Source organism: Malus domestica, chromosome 04 (assembly GCF_042453785.1).
Source record: "Malus domestica chromosome 04, GDT2T_hap1".
Lineage (NCBI taxonomy): Eukaryota > Viridiplantae > Streptophyta > Magnoliopsida > Rosales > Rosaceae > Malus > Malus domestica.
This window is the reverse complement of record NC_091664.1, coordinates 19343313-19359707: the sequence shown is the minus strand read 5'-3', so window position 1 is coordinate 19359707 and position 16395 is coordinate 19343313. Positions and strand designations below refer to the sequence as shown.

The 16395-nt window shown below is 37.8% G+C and overlaps 3 protein-coding genes across 3 annotated transcripts; all 3 read left to right on the top strand.

Moving 5' to 3' along the window:
• Positions 1 to 3394: 3394 nt before the first annotated feature.
• LOC114824380 (glutathione S-transferase L3-like) lies at positions 3395 to 5983 on the top strand. Its single transcript, XM_029101135.2, has 10 exons — positions 3395 to 3631; positions 3743 to 3811; positions 4134 to 4194; positions 4455 to 4541; positions 4649 to 4747; positions 4838 to 4943; positions 5024 to 5100; positions 5217 to 5324; positions 5602 to 5682; positions 5788 to 5983. The coding sequence occupies exons 1-10, from the start codon at positions 3621 to 3623 to the stop codon at positions 5797 to 5799; spliced, it is 711 nt and encodes a 236-aa protein (XP_028956968.1). The 5' UTR covers positions 3395 to 3620; the 3' UTR covers positions 5800 to 5983.
• Positions 5984 to 11041: 5058 nt separating this feature from the next.
• On the top strand, positions 11042 to 13195 carry LOC139195041 (uncharacterized). Its single transcript, XM_070820220.1, has 5 exons — positions 11042 to 11357; positions 11454 to 11949; positions 12044 to 12395; positions 12756 to 12865; positions 12994 to 13195. The coding sequence occupies exons 1-5, from the start codon at positions 11042 to 11044 to the stop codon at positions 13193 to 13195; spliced, it is 1476 nt and encodes a 491-aa protein (XP_070676321.1).
• A 1285-nt stretch (positions 13196 to 14480) lies between these two features.
• On the top strand, positions 14481 to 16126 carry LOC139195040 (uncharacterized). The gene is made up of 3 exons (XM_070820219.1): positions 14481 to 14738; positions 15075 to 15261; positions 16119 to 16126. Exons 1-3 carry the CDS (start codon positions 14481 to 14483, stop codon positions 16124 to 16126), a joined length of 453 nt encoding a protein of 150 aa, XP_070676320.1.
• The last annotated feature ends 269 nt before the right edge of the window (positions 16127 to 16395 follow it).

Below are 16395 nucleotides of genomic sequence, written 5' to 3'. Positions count from 1 at the left end.
CGCAAGCGGCTTTCGCTATGCGTTCGTATCAACGAGTACTACACAAACACGCTGAAAGAATAAGCCATACGTTCCTCTAGACGATGGTCAACAAAAGTCAAAATCCTTGCCTCTAGGGCATTTCAGTCAATTCCCTCAATTAAAATAAATAAAAACAAAAATTTCAGGAACGGGTTGTCACATATTTTGGTTCAGTTTCATAAATAGTTTTGCGATAGTACCAGAAATAATGTGATTTATTTTGGTTCAATTTCAGAAACAGTGTTGGTTATTTTGCTGTATTTTCATAATATTGTTTATTTTGTTTTCTTCCAGAAATAGTGTGTGTTATTTTGGTTTAGTTTCAGAAATAGTATGAGTTATTTTGTTGCAATTCTATAAATAGTGTGAGTTATTTTACTGTAGTTTCAGAAATAGTATGGGTTATTTTGGTTCTGCTTCAGATACAGTGTGGGTTCTTTTGTTGTAGTTTTATAAATAGTCAGTCAGTTTAATAAGTAGTGTAGCACCCATGTCAATTTCATAAATAGTCAGTTAGTTTAATAAACATAGTGTAGTGCCTGTGTCAGTTTCGTAAATAATGTAGTACATGTGTTAGTTTCATAAATAGTCAGTCAGTTTAATAAATAGTGTATAGTACATGTGTCAGTTTCATGAATAGTTAGTCAGTTTAAAAAATAGTGTAGTACCTGTGACAATTTCATAAATAGTCAGTCAATTTAATAAATAGTGTTGTACATGTGTTAGTTTCATAAATAGTCAGTCAGATTCATAAATAGTGTATACTTGTGTCAGTTTCATAAATAGTCAATTAGTTTAATAAATAGTTCAGTACCCATGTCAGTTTCATAAATAGTGTAGTACCCGTAAATAGTCAATTTAAGAAATAGTCAGTGTTCAATTTAACAAATAGTGATAGTTCTAGTAAAAAAAACTTGTGTTCGAAATACATACAAAAAAAACTTGTGATGGAAACAAAAATAACCAAATCCCTAGCAATTGCAGAGATTTGTACCCAAATCACAAATGCTGAGAAATGAATTATGCGCAAATCGTCTCTAAACACTTTACGAGTACATGTATCATTAGATTCACTCATTCATACAATCTATTACCACATTCAACTCTCATACTTACAGTTAATTAAACTTTTAGATTCACAATTTTTTTAAAGTTGTATGGAAATAGAACAACGGAAACTAAGAGAACTTGTAAATTGAGCTTCAAATTCTAAAAAATGGCCACATTCAAACAAAAAATTGTGGGTATATATAAACAAATCCAGAGCCATCAAACACAAGTATGACATTCCAGAGCCACTAAACCCTTCCATTTTCTCCAAAAGCCCCTTGCTCCCTACTGCTCTAGAGTCCACCCAAAATGTGAAAAAACCAATTCAATACTCAAACCAAGAAAAAGAAGTTGCCAAAAAAAAAAAAAAAACGCAATGAAAGTGAGGGAATTTAATTTGAAGTAATACCTCTAGTTGTTGCTGATCATTTGAGGGGAAACTATCAGCTGCTGCTGCTGCTTCAGCTAGGGAACACTTGAGTGGAGCTGGGAGACTGGGTTTTGAGGAGAAATGTTGGGTGTGCAAGTGCCGCTGCTCAGAAGATGCAGGTTAGCGTTTGAACGTCGTTGTCATCAGATCCGGCTCCTCCTCTAGCAAAATCACCTCTAGGAGCTACGAGTTCATCGACAAAATCACCTCCGGCAAAATCGCTCGGCCGTCGAGCCAGTACTCACGGCTGCTGCAGTTTCTGCCAAGGAACTTCGTTGGCAGCTCGAAGGACGTGAAGCATATTGTTCGGGTCACGTGCAATTCGACAAAGAGATCGTTGAGGAGCAAGGATCTCTTCGTGCCTCCCGTCGAAGTAAAATGGGAGCCCATTGATATGACAGAGAAGAAGGTCGGATGATGGTGAGAAACAAAACAGGCCAAATAAATGGCAAGACTTGACGTAAGGGTTAAAATTGGAAGCTCAATAAATTATGAGAGCTGTTATTCCCACCTCAATGTCTTATCTTCCCACCCACATTTTTATGAATTTTTTAATTACAAATTTGTCCATTTGCAAAATGACTAATAAGGACTTTAGTTACCCCCTTTTACATTACTTTTTTTTTTATAAAAAAGAAAAAATTAAAGTTTGAACGTGAGAATATGTTTAGAAAATTTGTCTCCCTTAAACCCTAACTCATTCTTCCCATCTCCCTTCATTCAGAGAAAACAAAATCATTCAGAGAAAGCAAAAGGAATGAACTTAGAAGATGAGGTTTCTATGGAAGAAGTAGATGATTATGTTTCTATCGAAGAGGTAAAAGATAATTTTATGTGGGTCATCTTGATTTGTCGACATCGTACAATTGAAGCATAACTCTGTAACTTTTTATTTGAATTTGCATTAGATTAGGGTGCAATTTGTTTTTTTAATGAGAAGTTCTGGAATTGAAGCATAGCTCTGTCGACATCGTTCATTAGGTTAGGGTAAATTTGTTGCATACTGCTGTAGGCATGGTTGATTTAGAATTGAAAACCTAAATAGCAAGAGGCGTGGTTGATTTTTCATTAGCCCCGTACTTACCACAAGCACCACCTATCTCTCCCTATTTTTTTGTTTTTGTTGTTTTTGAAAAAACTGGATATGCGTGCAAACATGGTTCCTCTGGGATCTTCGAAGGTTGGTGTCCATTAAGATGTTGAATGTGACGATGATGACCCACCAAGGAATCTCTCTCTTTAAGTTAGAATTGAAGCCGAATTAAGCTTCAATTGTTGCATACTGCTATCGACAGTAAATTTGTTTTTTAATGAGTTTATGACAATACAAAATAAGAAAGTGATAGGGAAATAGAGAATGAAATTATTCAAACTATGAAATTATGTGTGCCGTGTGCAAAGAGAATCATGATTAAAATACAAAGGATACGTTTTTCTGATTGCGACGGTGATGATGTGTGCTGTGTTCAAAGAGAATCATGATTAGAAGAGTAATATTATTTGTTTATATTCTTTTCAAAAGAGAAATTTATCTCTAATTATATATATAGGGTTATTTAGGAATAATAGTGGATGGGGAAATAACATTTTAATTTTTTAACTTTTTATAGTGGGTGTAAATATAACGTGGGTGGGAAAATAAGACAACGGGGTGGGTCTAGCAACTTTCTAAATTATATTCTTGGGCTAGTTTTATTGGGCTGATTTGATTTTAGGTTTTGTCCTAACTATTAAATAAACTTATCACTTAATTTTTGGTTAAGATTTAAAGTTTTAAAACTATTTTCAATAATTTTTCCAAAAAAAAAAAAACACAAAGCATTTCGTCACTGCTGGCGACTCCACCGCCACCTCACAGTCCCTATTAAACGGCCACCCACTTTGTACACAGACACATTCTGCGCCAAATTCTAATTGCCAAAAATGGTGTACAAGTACGATTTCCCATTTTCCTTGACCAAAAAAAGAAACGCAACCATTTCGTCACTGCTGCCGACTCCCACCGCCATCTCACAGTCCTCTATAAAACGGCCACCCACTTTGTACACAGACACATTCTGCGCCAAATTCTGATTGCCAAAAAAACAAAAAAACAAAAAATCTCTGCAGAGAACCAAAAATGGCGTACAAGTACGATTTCTCATTTTCGTGGTCTTTCTTTTTTCTGGGTCCATCTGAATTTCTGATTTTTTTTATTGTTGTAAAATTAATCCAAGATTGTTTTGTTTCTTGGTGTTGCAGGCATGAGGAACTTCCTCCACCGTTGGATTCCACTTCCTCCCCTCCTCCTCTCTTTGACGGCACTACAAGGTTTACCTCTTTCCTCCACTTTTTTGGTCTGAAATGGTTGATTACAAATCCCATATCTCAACTGATACGTTCAAATACTCACGATATATACTGAAAAATGATTATTTCAGCATTTGAAATTTGTAATGTGATAATTTCAGCCAATTTTCCCAAGATAAAACACATTTTTGAGGCTGTTTTCGCCTTCTGTCTCGTCCGAATTTCAATTTTGGCCACTTGTTTTTTATTTTTCTCATTTTGCTCACTGTTTTTGTTCACTAAGCTCCGTTTTGTTCAGTGATTACCATGTTTTGATGTGTATTGGTTGCTTTGTGTTTTGAAGGCTGTACGTAAATTACACATGTCCATTTGTACAGCGGGTTTGGATCACTAGGAACTATAAGGTCTGTTCTCTATTTTCACCATATTTTCCGTTTTTGGAGCTTCTGGCAAAGGCCCTGTTATAAAGATCTTCAATTTGTTGTTTGAGAAATTGGCTAATATGATGAAATACAAATCCCTAATGTGGAAATGATTTTTTTCACTATATTTGATGGATACGTCGTCGTTATTTAATTTAAATCATTTCATGAATTGGTAAATTGAGAATTAATCAGAACCCATGTCTTATTGTTTGTTTTTGTTGAAATTTTTTGAGTTGCAGGGTTTGCAAGACAAGATTAAGTTAGTGGGTATAGATCTTGAAAACAGGCCTGCTTGGTACAAGGAAAAAGTCTACCCCGGAAACAAGGTAAAATTTTGAGCAAAAATTAGTGTTCTCTTCTTCTTTGCTGCCATTGATTATCTGTGGAAAATGTGGTGAAGCTGGATAAATCTCTTGATTGATTATTTTTATAGGTACCATCTCTGGAGCACAATGGAAAAGTCATTGGAGAAAGTCTTGATCTGATCAAATACCTCGAAAGCAACTTTGAGGGGCCTTCACTTGTCCCCAGTGTAAGATATCTAGAATTTGATTGTGCCTCAAGTAACATGACTTTGTCTCTCAGAAATTTGACCAGAGTGATGCTGCGAAATTGTTTTTAGGATGACCCTGAGAGAAAAAAGTTTGGCGAAGAATTATTAACTTATGTTGATACCTTCGTGGGGTCCTTGTATCGCTCATTGAAAGGAGACACGGTAAAAGCAGCTGGTAAGACTTGGAAGATTCTCCCGTTAATGACTGTTTTTGTTGATGAATTTACGCTGAACGAATTTGATTAACTGCATCAGATGAGCAGTTTGATTACTTGGAAAATGCTCTTAAGAAATTTGACGATGGGCCATATCTTCTGGGTCAGTTCAGTTTGGTAAGTTGAATGTACAATGTATCTACATGCCAATTAATGTTTTTGTATTTCTAATAAAATGAGCTAGTAGTAACACATAAGTGCTTAAGTAATGGATACAAATTTGTGATATGCAGGTGGACATAGCCTATATCCCATTCGTTGAGAAGTTCCAAGTCTTCTTATCAGACGTGTTCAAGTATGACATCACAGCTGGGAGGCCTAAACTAGCAGCATTCTTGGAGGTACATTAACAAGTCATAGAATTGTATAATGAATGTCATGGATTCCATTGTCTGAGCTTTATCCCATGTACGGATGACTGTCTCTCATCTGTTTAAAAACAAACTTAAACGTTTCATGAGGCTAAGCTAGCTGTTCAAGTGGTTTCCGAGCAAGAATTCTAAGCAAAAGCACTCCGTTAACCACTATCTTAAAATCGGATTCGATAGAGGACGTGCTCCTCTGTAATATCTCATAAAGATGGTGATTATTATGGTTGTTATATATATCCTTGTGCAGGAAATCAACAAGATTGAGGCATACAAGGTAACCAAAGCTGATCCAAAGGAGATTGTTGCAGAATACAAGAAGAAATTCCTGGTACATTCTCTTTTGCTGACCTACAATTCGAAATTTGTGCTCAGTCGTTCTTTCTATATTCATTATGCTGGTTTGATAACCTCTGCGGAATACTTTTCGTTACAGGAGCAACAGTAAACCTGTGAAATATTCTGCTGCGGACGCCGTATAAATAAGTGGCTGAGCACATCAACAGATTGTTCGTCAGCTTAATTATGTATGCAGATTATGTAGTCTTGTTATAGATACGGACTTGTGTGTATTTGGATATTTGTCTTTGTTACATTAATAAAATTCGGGTCCTCGGATTCTGTTCGGTGTTCGGGTCCAGCCTCTCGTAATCTATCAACAATTTCTTCAGAAGAGGGAAGTTTCTTTGCAAAGCAAAGTACGATAATTACCAAACAATATAGTCCAAACCACATTGGCCAAATGTTTTTCTATATATATTTTATAAGTCGAAGTTCTCTATCTTTTCTTCCACTACTCTTCAAATAAAACAAGGCAAAATGCTTCTAATATCATACCACGTCGTAATGAAAAATACATATACTAATCTGAGATAGAAGAGATCAACAAATTCCATGTTTCAACAAAAAAATGGGGGAAAACTAACCAAAAGCCCCAAAAAAAGTTTCCTTTTAATCATCAGGACAAAAGTTTTCAAAAATACCAATGCTACCCTTCAAATATCTATACAAAATTGGCCAAGTATTCAGTAAAGTTCACGTGGTATTCACCAAAGAATACATCCAAAGAAGAAAAAGGAGGATTGACACTTTCAGAAAACATTTGAATGCAAAAGTTAAGGTGGCCATTGCAACAGCCAAGACAACATGAATTCACATGACCTTCATTAAAGCAAAGACAAGTCAGCCAGCTTTCAGAAATAATGCTGACAACTTTCGTGCTGTCACTATTCAAAAAGTTGTAAATAGATGAAAAGTTATTTTGTTGTTTAGGAATTAGGTTTTGTATATAAGGGAGTTTTTCCTCCCATGCAGAATACACGAAATAACACACAACACACCTCAACATCTCAATACCTCAACACCATACTCACATCATACTTCAACCTACAAACACTCAAGCATCCGAAACCTTCCTAGCATCCTTTGTAAACATTCTATACATCAATAAAAGTTCAAGTGTACAAATTCAAGCAATCTTCAATTCTTAAGTAAGCTCTCTTTTCTTTCTTTAGTGTGTTTGTTCAATTAGACTTCTAGTCCAAAATAGGGAAACACTATTTTCATTATATTATTAACCTGTTAACCCGACGATCATACTTTGTTCGAGCATTCTGTTATAGTTGAATGCTTGCCATACAAATAACTGGACATTAATCAGGGTACTTCTGAGTGAGTATTTATAGTATAGAGAGTATTAATATGATAGATTTTGATTCTGAAGATTCAAGTAGTTCAAATGGTGATTTAGAAGAGTATATATGTTCATTCATAGAAGAACAACATGAAGAAGAATATAAATACATTAATTTAGGTTGGCCAGAAAATGTCATAAGTGTAGCAAGTTAGTTGCAAATAAATACTATAATACATATTCAATATTATGTGAAAAGTGTTACAGTAATAGGTTATTAGAAGTTAATTCAGTAGAATCACAAGAAAGTACTGAAATATTAGGAAATACTGTTCATAGTATAGAAAGGCCAAAAAATAGTTATTTAATTACCATAAATTGTGAAATAGAATTAGCAAAATAACATAAGATACAAACAACAGCTATGATAGATACAGAGAATACAAAGAGTGTCATAAGAGAAGAATTAGCACCAGAAAAATATGGACAAAAATTAGCAAAACCAATAAGAATAACATAGTTTGATGAGAGACCGGTTTACTTAACAGATTGCATTAATAATGAGTCTATTAAAGTAGAAAAACAACAATTTAATTTACCATTAACATTTGTTTCATCAGTAGGATCATACGCATTCATTTTAGGTTTAAATTGCTTGAAAAGCTTGCAAGGTTTTTTTTATTTATGAACCTTAACATAACCTTTTTCAAAAGAGGTATTACAATAGCTGATCAAAGTAATACTGTAGAAGCATACAAAAGCATAAGTGTAGAAGAATTTAGTAGTCAAGATAGTTATTATTTGGAAAACTCAAAAGAAAATGATGAGCATAATAACATAGAAGAGTTTGATGAAGAATTATTTGAACATGAATATCCGATTTTAGAAGAAAGAACCCATATAAAAATATTACAATTAGATAAATTAAAGAGTTTAGAAGAATTATTACAATTACCAGAACAAACTAGGATCATAGGAGAAGACCCACATTTACATTGGAGTAAAAATAAAATAATAGCAAAATTAGATAAAAGAGCTTATTGACCTCATAGATAGTAAGCCTAAGCAAGTAGAACTCAGATCATTAGAAATAGTTGAGCAATTAAGATTAGAAGTTCAAAAAAATTCAATTATTGCAAAATGAGTTGAGTGAACAAGTAGATAAGTTGCATAATAAAATAGATAAATTATTAGTTTAATGACCGATTCTAGAACTAGCAGAAAATATATCCAAACTTTGAAAGAAATTAGTAAGCTAGATAAAGAACCAGTAGGTTTAACAGATTTTTCAACACAAGTAGCTAGTAGTAATATTCCCATTAGGCAAACTAATTTAATTATTCAATTACTTTTAAGTTTGGCTAAAAAATTAGATCAAGTTGAAGAACAAATACCATAAATAAATCAAGTTTTACATAACACATCTCCATCACTTCCACCATTTTTGTTAGAAAAATTAGAAAATTTAACTTTAAGTACAAATAATCATATTAGAAGACCTAAGATAAATCATTTTGATAACAGAAAATGGAACTCTTTAAGAGAGAAAAGAAGTAGTTAGAGCTGAAGAAATTTATCCAAATGAAGAAGAAGCACAAGAATTTAATAGAAGATGATTTGAGAAAACACAGAAAAATAAATATAATTTGTACCAATTAGGTTTATTTGAAAACAGAAGTAGGATTGTAAGTAGCATCAGTCAAGATGAAGTTAGATGTATTGATAAAGAAGTTATACTTAATTTACTTAGTAAGGAAGCAATTATGCATTTGAGAAAATCAATCATGTCACAGCCCGTCCCGGGATTTTCTTATTAAGGACGTGAAATGACGGATTTACCCTTAGTGGGTATTAAGGTATGTGTGTGACATTATTTGGTTTAACCTTAGATATGTTTTGGAAGAAAATAAATAAGATGAGTTGGATTATTAAATTTGGTTTTTGTTAATTTTGGTTAGGGATTTAGATGATGGATGGTGTGGATTGAAAGGGACCATCTAAACCCTTACCCTCTCTCTATCCCGTAGCTCTCTCTCTCTCCTCCATCTCGACACTCTCTCTCTCACACCCATATTGTACGGCCACACCCAAAACCCCCCAAAACTCAGTGGATCGAAGTAAACAAGGTAAGAATCTTCATCCTCGTGATGGTTTGAGTTGATTGGTGCTAGTTTTAGGATGTGGAACCTTCGATTTCACGTGAACCCGAACCCCCCATTTTTGGTCACTGTTCATGCACACGTGAAATGTTGTGTTTCAGGGAATTCTAAGCTTATAGTGAGCTTAGTGAGGTCCCAAGGAAACTCGGAGTGCTTCGTTTGAAGGATTTGGACGTCGGGATCACGAGGGTTGAGTTTGGCCGGTTTTGCTTGGATTTTTCCGGTGAGATTTAGTTGTTTTTGGAGCTTAAAAATAGTGTATCGTGACTCTACATGTTTGGGGCTTCATTTTGGTATAAAATACGAAGAAAATGGTTGAGAAACAAAGGAGAATAAGGCGTTTAAAGTTTGGCCGGAAACCGGCCGTCGGAAAAAACCAGTCCGGCGAACCAAGGTTGGGGATGATGCGTGTGGGGGCGCGTGTCCCCGTGCCTGTCCTGGCCCGTGGGGGCGCATGCGGCCTCCAAAAATTTATTTAAAAATTTCTCGACGTCCGTGACGTCGAATAGGTCGATGTGGTATATTCATATACCCAAATTGAGCATCGTATGAGAAGTTATTTCGAATTGTTGGTTATGTTTTAAATTAATGTTTTTATAGTTGTTTCGCATATAGGTGACACTTATCCCGAGGACGAGCGCATCCAGGGACGTCACGGGGGTTACGACCCATCGACTTATCAATGAGTGGGCAGTTTTGTTTTCGTATTACCTATATACAACTGTTTTTCCCAGAAAATGCGTTTATATGAAAATTATGATTTAAATTGCCATGCATGCAAATGTTGAGATATTTAGTTTGATAATGGATGCATATATATGTTAATTGACGCGGTGGACGCACATGTGAGTTTTTATATTATTCAGATGAGTTATTTTATGAGAATTGCATTGAAAGCTCATAACCTGCACCCTAGGTGTTAGTGCTTATATTATTATTCACCACACCGCACGCTCGTCTTGGATCCAAGTAGGTGGATGTCGTACAGACCATGTGAGGGTTCCGACATGCTAGTCGTATAGATCACTAGATGTGATTCCGACTAGTGGGTGACCTTAGTTATGCGCGCTGATGATTGATGAGAGAAGCACTAGAGCGTATTTATACACCTTTCATCGTACAGACTACTATACGTAGTTCCGAGTGATGTGCAGTGTAGTGCCGTACAGATCACAGTTGGTGACTCCGGCAGGGCCGTATAGGTTACTATGGTGACTCCGGTTGAGTGGGATGTTGAGCTTTAGAATCAGCCGTACATGACCATTGTAGGGTCTCCGGTTGATTTATTATTTCACCTGATTGATATTGGTGCATTTCTGATTATATTTGGCATGGCGTGGCATATTATTTCTGAGATGTTATGTTGTTGGATATGAGCTGAGTTTTGATGATATGTGTATATACTATTTTTCTGGGAAAGTATACAGGTTTTACGGTGAGGGGTTAGAAATGTTTTAAATGAAATGTTTTGGAAAATCTTTGATTTTACTGACCCACTCATCTTTGTTTTGCGCCCCTCCAGGTTCTAGTTAGCGGTTGGTGGCTCTCGAGGTCTTTTTACGGCATTTTGATAGACGTTCTGCATGTAGGACTCACCTGCGGGTGATGTATTTTATTTTGGTCCTACTTGACTGCACTTAGACCTATGCTCTGAATTTATGTGTTTACCTTATAACTCATCCTTTTATTCTAGTAGGTACTAGAGATTGGTTTGAATTCCTTCATATTCTGTTATATCTTGCTTCCGTGTCGCACTTTTGGTTACGTCACGCTCACGTGACAGCCAGCACGCCTTGATCCTCTGGGTCGGGGTGTGTCAGTTTGGTATAAGAGCCTAGGTTGCAGTCTTGTATAATTGTTAATGCTTTAATGATTTTTTGATGTTTTCTGTCAGAATTATGCCGCCTCGTAGAGAGCGTAGGGAGTCCCGCCGTACTTCTGACCCTAATTTCCCTGATATCATTCAGTTGGGGGAAGCAATGGCTCAGGCTTTTCAGAATGTAATTCGTCCTCCTCCCCTACCTCAGAGGACACCCTTGGAGACCATGTACAATTTGAAACTGGATCGTTTTATGGGTAATGAAGGTCACGAGGGGGCAGAGAAATGGCTAGATCATATTGAAAAGACATTTCAGGTGATGCAAAGTCAGGGGAACTTTCCGGCTGATAGATGGGTTGAGACCACTACCTGGTTTTTGGGTCGAGAGCCGGCAGGTTGGTGGAGGAATCAGACGCAGTTTATGTCCCCAGCTATGGCATCTGATTAGGAAGTATTTAAAGATAATTTCAAGAAAAGATTTGTCCCCTCAGAGTATATTGATCGCAAGAAACAAGAATTTACTCGATTGAAACAGAAGAATATGACAGCTCATGAGTACTACAGAAAGTTTACTGATTTGTGTCGTTATGACCCTGATACAGCTGGTAATCAGGGAGAGATGCTTCGACGTTTCAAGTTGGGATCTAAGAAAAAGTGGCGGACTTTTGCCAGTGCACTTCCCTGTGCCGATTATCATGAGTTTTTCGAGATTTTGGTTAGGATGGAGGACTCTGATAATCTTCCCAGTGAGAGTGAGGATGACGAGGACAAGAATGATGGTCAGAAGAAGGATGATAAAGGTAAGGGTATCTCTATTCCGAGACCTTTCAAGACGCAGAATTTTAAGAAGAGTGGGGCGAGTTTGAGTTTTTCTAGTGGTGGATATAGTATTACTGGCCCGAGGAGAGGTGGTGGTAGATTTTCTGGTGAGCCTAGATTTCAGAGGCAGAGGGATTCTGGTGGTGTTGGTGGTTCTGGCGCTCCGTGGTGCCACCGTTGTAATTTTCGTCACCATGGTGAGTGTAGGAGAGGTAGTGGTGCTTGTTTTACTTGTGGGCAAATGGGACATCGGGCTTCTCAGTGTCCCTAGGGTCAGCACAGACCGCAGCAGACCACTATGCCACCTCCAGCGCCGATTCAGCAAAGCTTTGGACCGGGCAGTTATGGCCAGTCGGGTCGTGGTGGTGCCTACCACTACCAGGGGGATGCTGCTCCATATGCTTCCGGACCTTATCAGTATCCCCAGGAGCCTTATCCTCAGGCAGGGTATTCTCAGGACTTTGGGGGTTATTCTTCTTATTCATCTATGCCAGCTGGTGGATATTAGTGGCATTAGGGAGGTCAGCCCCGTAAGGGGGAAGTTGCCACTGGTGGTGCCAGATCATCTAGACAGCCTAGTCAGTCAGGCCAGGGACGTGCTCCCCATGGGCGAGGTAATCAAGGCAATAGAGGTCGTGGTGGACGACAGCAAGCTCAGGGGCGTGTTAATCACATCTCACTGCAAGAGGCTCAGAACCATCCGGACTTGATCATGGGTACGTTAAATGTTCTTGGTCATTTTTCTAAGGTTTTGATTGATTGTGGTGCTACGCATTCTGTGATTTCTCATACGTTTGCTCAAATGACTCAACCTCACCCTTCACCTCTAGGATTTGATTTAGAGTTTGCCATGCCTATAGGAGATAAATGTTATGTTGATAGTGTGTATCTTGGGTGTCCAGTGATGGTAGAGGGCATAGTTATGCCAGCTGATCTTATTCCGTTAGATATTGTGGATTTTGATGTGATTCTAGGGGCTGATTGGTTGCATTATAATCGTGCCCATATGGATTGTTATGGTAAATCAGTTACTTTTTATCGTCCTGGACTACTCGAAGTTACTTTTGTGGGCGAAAGAAGTGGGGTGAGACATGGTGTTATTTCTTCCATAAGAGCAAGGAAATTATTATCGAAGGGTTGTCAGGGATATTTAGCACATGTGGTGTTAAATGATGTTGTTTCTCCTAGTATATAAGAAGTTGGTGTGGTCAGACATTATCCGGATGTATTTCCTGATGATTTGTCGGGGCTGCCGCCAGACAGAGAGGTGGAATTCTCTATTGATTTGCTTCCAGGTACTGACCCTATATCTCTAACTCTTTATAGAATGGCCCCTGCTGAGTTGAGAGAATTGAAAATTCAGTTGCAAGAATTACTTGATAAAGGTTTCATTCAACCTAGTTCGTCACCTTAGGGAGCTCCAGTATTATTTGTGAGGAAGAAAGATGGAACTCTGAGATTATGCATTGACTATAGGCAATTGAATCGGGTAACGATTAAAAACCGTTATCCATTGCCTCGCATCGACGATTTGTTTGATCAGCTGAAAGGTGCGTGTGTATTTTCTAAGATTGATTTGAGATCCGGTTATTACCAGTTGAAGATTAAAGAGGAAGATGTACCTAAGACAGCTTTCCGAACCCGTTACGGACATTATGAATTTCTGGTTATGCCATTTGGGTTGACTAATGCACCTGCAGCTTTCATGAGGTTAATGAATGAGGTATTCCAGCAATATCTTGATAAATTTGTTATTGTTTTTATTGATGATATTCTGGTATACTCTAACTCTAAAGCAGATCATATCCGACATCTTAACTTGGTATTAAAGAAATTGAGGGAGCATCAGTTTGTATGCTAAGTTCAGTAAATGTCAGTTTTGGTTGACTGAAGTGGCATTTTTGGGGCATGTTGTATCGACTCAAGGAATCCAAGTTGATCCTCAAAAGATAGCAGCGGTGGAGAATTGGGAGCAACCTCGAACCGTCACTGAGGTACGAAGTTTTCTTGGTTTAGCAGGTTATTATCGACGGTTTGTTCAGGATTTTTCTATGATTGCCTTGCCGTTAATGAAGTTGACCAGGAAGGATGTTAAATTCGAGTGGGATGAAAATTGTGAGCGGAGCTTCTAGCAATTGAAATATTGCCCCACTCATGCTCCAGTATTGGTACTTCCTCACAATAGTGGTAATTTTGAGATTTATAGTGATGCTTCCTTGAATGGTTTGGGATGTGTTTTGATGCAGCATAATAGAGTAATTGCTTATGCTTCTCGACAGTTGAAAAATCATGAAAGGAATTATCCTACTCACGATCTTGAATTGGCAGCCATTGTTTTCGCTTTGAAGATTTGGAGGCATTATTTATATGGTGAGAAGTGTAAGATCTTCACTGATCACAAGAGTCTTCAGTATCTGTTTACTCAGCATGATCTTAATCTTCGTCAGCGAAGGTGGATGGAATTGTTAAGTGATTATGACTATACTATCGAGTATCATCCGGGTCGTGCTAATGTGGTAGCTGATGCACTGAGTAGGAAACCTCAAGGTAGACTTAATGCCTTATAAGCTAGCCGTGTTCCTCTTCTTGCTGAACTGAGGGCAACTGGAGTAAAGTTAGAGTTGGAAGATCGAAGTGGAGCCTTTCTTGCTAGTTTTCAAGTCAGGCCAGTTTTGGTTGATCATATACTCGAAGCTCAGATGGTGGTTGAGGAAATTCAAGAAATGGTTCAGTTAAGAAGTGAAGGGAAAAAGAAAGACCTCAGGATTCGGGAATCAGATGGTATGCTTATGCAGGAAAATAGAATGTATGTTCCGAATAATGAGGAATTAAAGAAGGAAATATTGGATGAATCGCATTGTTCAGCTTATGCGATGCACCCGAGAGGCACTAAGATATATCATACCATTCGACCATTTTATTATTGGCCGGGTATGAAAAAGGAAATTGCTGAGTATGTGAGTAGATGTATTATTTGCCAGCAAGTTAAAGCAGAAAGAAAGAAGCCTTTTGGGCGAATGCAGCCACTTCCTGTTCCCCAGTGGAAATGGGAAAATATAACCATGGACTTCGTGTATAAACTTCCTCGTACATGAAACGGATTTGATGGTATTTGGGTGATTGTGGATCGACTTACCAAGTCAGCGCATTTCATTCCAGTGAGGGAGAAGTATCCTCTGAATAAATTGGCTAAGTTGTTCATTACGAAGATTGTGAAGTATCATGGAGTTCCAGTGAATATTATTTCTGATCGAGACCCAAGATTTACTTCTAAATTTTGGGTAGCTTTTCAGGAAGCTCTTGGTACGCAATTGCTTTATAGCACTGCTTATCATCCTCAAACTGATGGGCAATCAGAGAGGACTATTCAGACGTTGGAGGATATGTTGAGATCTTCAGTATTACAATTCGGTGATTCCTGGCATGATCGGCTGGACTTGATGGAATTTGCCTACAATAATAGTTTTCACTCGAGCATTGGTATGTCACCATTTGAGGCACTTTATGGTAGGGCGTGTCGTACGCCATTGTGTTGGTCTGAGGTTGGTGAAAGAGTGTTAGAAGGCCCAGAGATTGTGGATGAGACTACTCAAAATATCCAGGTGATTAAGTCTAACCTGAAAGCAGCCTGGGATCGACAGAAGAGTTTAGCAGATCGACATGCCACTGATCGAGTGTATAATGTGGGCGATTGGGTATTTTTGAAATTGTAACCTTGGAGAGGTGTGGTACGATTTGGAAAAAGAGGGAAGCTAAGTCCGAGATACATTGGACCTTATGTGATCACTGAAAGAGTTGGTGAAGTTGCCTACCGATTGGAGTTGCCTCCGGAGTTATCTAAGGTCCATAATGTGTTCCACGTCTCTATGCTTCGACATTATATTTCTGATCCTTCTCATGTGATCCCTCCTCAACCGCTAGAGATTAATCCGGATTTGACATATGATGAAGAACCAGTCACAATCTTGGATTGGAAAGATAAGGTTTTAAGAAATAAGATGGTGAGTTTGGTAAAGGTGTTATGGAGGAACCATTCCGTAGAAGAAGCTACCTGGGAGACAGAAGATCGTATGAGAGAGATGTACCCAAGATTATTCTATGGGTATTAAGTGGTTTAATTGGTTATGGGAATTTCGGGGACGAAATTCTATAAGGAGGGGAGATTGTCATAGCTCGTCCCGGGATTTTCTTATTAAGGACATGAAATGACGGATTTACCCTTAGCGGGTATTAAGGTATGTGTGTGACATTATTTGGTTTAACCTTAGATATGTTTTGGAAGAAAATAAATAAGATGAGTTGGATTATTAAATTTGGTTTTTGTTAATTTTGGTTAGGGATTTAGATGATGGATGGTGTGGATTGAAATGGACCATCTAAACCCTTACCCTTTCTCTATCCCGTAGCTCTCTCTCTCTCCTCCATCTCGACACTCTCTCTCTCACACCCATATTGTATGGCCACACCCAAAACTCAGTGGATCGAAGTAAACAAGGTAAGAATCTTCATCCTCGTGATGTTTTGAGTTGATTGGTGCTAGTTTTAGGACGTGGAACCTTCGATTTCACGTGAACCCGAACCCCCCATTTTTTGTCACTGTTCATGCACACGTGA